We start from the raw sequence: 3,902 nt of genomic DNA on the forward strand, positions 1-3,902 counted from the left end.
GATTAACCGTTGATTGTGTTCTAATCTTTGCTTTTTCTGGTACAGATGGATCCCGCAGAAGAGAGAAGAGAGACAAAGAGGCAAAAGGAGTTCATCAATATGCAAGGATACGTGGCTGATTCAGAATACGGGATTCCGACGAGGTGTCCCTGTGGTGGGAGAATCATTGTCGAGGTTCGGGGGAAGGACGACTACGACACTCTTCCTGGGAAGCGGTTCTTCACCTGCAAAAACTACGTGGTAAGCGCTTCTTCTCAATTAAATTCTTTCCATTTATTTTTGTTTTCAAACGAGATTCTCATATGTGTTTTTGTTGTTAACAAGGCTGATGGGTTTCATTACCGTCAGCCTTGGGTGATTGGTGTACAGGAGCATATCGAACGCCTCACTAAGCGTGTGGAGGAGGTTGAGCTGGTGATCAAGTGGGTGCTGGAGGTCAATAATCAGATTGAGAGATTGGAGGTAAAATGACTTCCAATTTTTTTAAAAAAATTTGTAATATTTTCCTTCATTTTTTATTAACTGACTAACACAATGTGATTGTTGTTTCCATGTACAGGCAGAGGTTAAAGCCCTCAATCGTGAGGTTGATAACCTAACTGGACTAACACAATGTCATTGTTGTTTCCATGTCCAGGCAGAGGTTAAAGACCTAACTGTGCAGGTTGATAACCTCAATGGAGAGGTTTACAACCTCTCTGTGCAGGTCGCGGACTTGGAGAAGCTCTGCTTCGACTGAAACACAAAAGATCAAACACAATACTACTTTAAAAACATAAGCAATCCACGCAATCCACATCTGAAAACACAAACCAAATTTTTAAAACTTTAATCGAAAATCAAATGGATCCTTTTTCCCTTAACTCTCCCGGTTTTGTTAACCTCCTCACTTCCCAGAGTAGTCAGCCAATAGATTTAGGGTGTTCAGAGGTTCCTAAACCTGCTGAAAGGCGAAAGTGGACAACGAAAGAAGATGTGGTGCTGATCAGTGCCTGGCTCAACACCAGCAAGGATCCAATCGTGAGTAATGAGCAGAAGGCAGCTAAGTTTTGGAAGCGAATAGAGGAGTATGTCAATGCTAGCCCTCTGCTCATTGGCTCCATCCCTAGGGAGTGGAGTCAATGTAAGCAGAGGTGGGGAAGGGTGAATGAGCAGGTGTGCAAGTTTGTGGGAAGCCATGAAGCCGCTTTGAAGGAGCAAGCGAGTGGCCAAAATGAGAATGATGTCATGAAGGCTGCCCATGACATCTTATTTAATGACTATCATGTCAAGTTCAGTCTTGAACATTGTTGGAGGGAGCTTAGGTTTGATCAAAAATGGAGATCACACTCATTGTCGAAAGATGGTGCAAAAGAGAAAAGGAAGGAACCTGCAGAGGAGGTGCCTGCCGAGGAAGATGTTAGGCCTCCTGGTGTTAAGGCTAGCAAAGCAGCCAAACGCAAGAAGCACGCGAATGAAGCAGCTTTTGATCAGATAGAGAGCATATTAGCTGTCAAAAATAACATATCCAAACAGAAAATCCTTGATCGTTTGCTAGCAAAAATTGAAGATACACTTTCTGATCAAGAAGTGTCTCTAAAAAATAAACTCATTTCCGAAATGCTTTGATTTGGTCAGTGGCTTAATTTTTTTTTTAATTTTTGAGTAGGTTAATGGTTTATATGAACTTGATGGCATTTGATATCTGTTGAATATGTTTTGCTTTAAGTTTATTGAATATGTTTGAATCTGTTTTGCTTTGCAGGTCACGGGTTGCAGGAGGTGGATGCGTGTGGACGTCGATGCTTGTTCTTTATCTCGATTTTTTTAGGTATCAGGTCACAGGTTGCAGGAGGTGGATGCTTGTAGTAGTAGGTAATGTCAGTTTGATTCACGGGAGAGTGTAGAATTTTGTATCTTTCTACATTTCTTTTAACTTCATCGGCTTTAATGGGTGTATGTACCTACAGAATCTGTTTTCTACTCACGGGTGTATGTACCCACGGGTTATTTTTACATATCCATAAGTTTTTATAAGTTTTAAAGTTTACAAACCCCTTTTAGCCTTTTGTAGGAAGGAAAAGAGAAATAAATTGCTTCAACAATGTCTTCCACGTCAAGTGATGAAGTAGATGAAGTTTTAGAAGAAATGGTCGACCAAGTAGTTGATAATTTCATCGACTCAATAGTTGATGGTCAAGCCAACAACCCGAAGAGACGAGCTTATATCAAAAAAAATCGGGAACTTGGACACAATCAACTATTAAACGACTATTTCAAGGAAAATCCTTCATACCCACCGGAAATGTTTAGGTGACGTTTTCGAATGAACAAGCCATTGTTCCTTCGCATTGTCGATTGCCTAAGTAGTGAAGTTCCATACTTTCAGCATAGAAGAAATGCTCACGGAAGGTACGGGCTATCTGCACTTCAAAAGTGTACGGCAGCTATACGTATGTTGGCATATGGTCAATCGGGAGATACATATGACGAATATCTCCGACTTGGTGAAAGTACAACACGTTTATGTTTGGAAAATTTCACTAATGGGATAATACAATTGTTTAGAGATGAGTATCTAAGAAAACCTAATGAGGATGATCTTCAACGATTACTCGATGTTGGAGAGGTACGCGGGTTTTCCAGGGATGATAGGCAGCATCGATTGTATGCATTGGGAGTGGAAAAACTGCCCAACGGCTTGGAAAGGTCAGTACACACGTGGTTCAGGAAATCCGACAATTGTCTTAGAATCTGTGGCATCACAAGATCTTTCGATATGACACGCATTTTTCTGATTACCAAGTACCCTCAACGATATCAATGTTCTTGATCGGTCACCAGTTTTTGATGACATTTTACAAGGTCGAGCACCTAAAGTTAAGTTCAAGGTCAACAACCAAACTTATCGTATGGCCTACTACTTTACAGACGGAATTTATCCAAATTGGTCAACATTTATCCAATCCATCCCACTTCCTGAAGGTCCTAAAGCAGAGCTATTTGCTGAACGTCATGAATCCACCAGAAAAGATGTCGAACGGGCTTTTGGAGTATTGCAATCAAGGTTTACAATAGTTAAAAACTCAGCTCTCCTATGGGACAAGGAAAAGATAGGAAGGATTATGAGAACTTGTGTTATATTGCACAATATGATAGTAGAGAACGAACGAGACGGATACACTCAAATTGATACATCTAAGTTCGAGTCAAGAGAGTCAAGCAGAAGTTCCAAGGTGAAAAGGAGAACAAGTTTTAATATCGGTAATATGTTAGGCATTCGCAATGAAGTTCGAGATTCAGAGAAACATGATCGTTTGAAAGTTAATTTAGTTAAAAATGTATGGAAAAAGTTTGGTAATGTAGATGAATAATCTTTGTATGTTCATGAATATTCTTAATGTATTGAATAAAAACTTTTAAAATATTTTAAAAATTATTATATTTATTAATGTATTGTCAATATATCTTAAAAAAAAATATTATTATTTTATTCCTATGAACCCCTTCTTCAGGTTCACCATAGCAGGAGCACAATAGATAGATGTTCATCACTATTCATGGTTCCACCAAAAAAATATTAAAAAATTCTTATGAACCCCAAGAGGGGGTTCATTGATGCAGATGCTCTAGGGTGAACCTTTAAATTCACCTCACCCTTTATGACCAATCAAATTGGCACATAGATTATTAATTAAAAAATATTAAATTAAACAAAAAATAGCTACAAAAAATAAAAACGCTAATTTTAACGACGCTAACGCTTCAAGCTAAACCCTAAACCCTAAATTTTAAATTCTAAACTCTATACCCTAAATTATAAACGCAAATCCGAACCCCTAAACCCAAACCCTATACCCTAAACCCTAATCCTAGACCCTAAACCCAAATTATATACCCTAAACCCAAAAACTAGACTATAA

The 3,902-nt window shown here is 38.7% G+C and overlaps 1 protein-coding gene across 1 annotated transcript; it reads left to right on the forward strand.

Moving 5' to 3' along the window:
- The first annotated feature begins 843 nt into the window (after positions 1-843).
- LOC106334968 (glutathione S-transferase T3-like) lies at positions 844-1,886 on the forward strand. Its single transcript, XM_013773382.1, has 2 exons — positions 844-1,571; positions 1,745-1,886. The coding sequence occupies exons 1-2, from the start codon at positions 844-846 to the stop codon at positions 1,884-1,886; spliced, it is 870 nt and encodes a 289-aa protein (XP_013628836.1).
- Positions 1,887-3,902: the final 2,016 nt, after the last annotated feature.

Source organism: Brassica oleracea, chromosome C1 (assembly GCF_000695525.1).
Source record: "Brassica oleracea var. oleracea cultivar TO1000 chromosome C1, BOL, whole genome shotgun sequence".
In the NCBI taxonomy this organism is placed as follows: domain Eukaryota; kingdom Viridiplantae; phylum Streptophyta; class Magnoliopsida; order Brassicales; family Brassicaceae; genus Brassica; species Brassica oleracea.

What these genes read in the sequence shown, in the direction of transcription:
- LOC106334968 (XM_013773382.1), top strand. Translation starts at nt 844, where the DNA reads ATGGATCCTTTTTCCCTTAACTCTCCCGGTTTTGTTAACCTCCTCACT. An exon ending in ACACTTTCTGATCAAGAAGT is followed by an intron (nt 1,572 to 1,744) that starts GTCTCTAAAAAA and finishes TTTGCTTTGCAG; the next exon opens with GTCACGGGTTGCAGGAGGTG.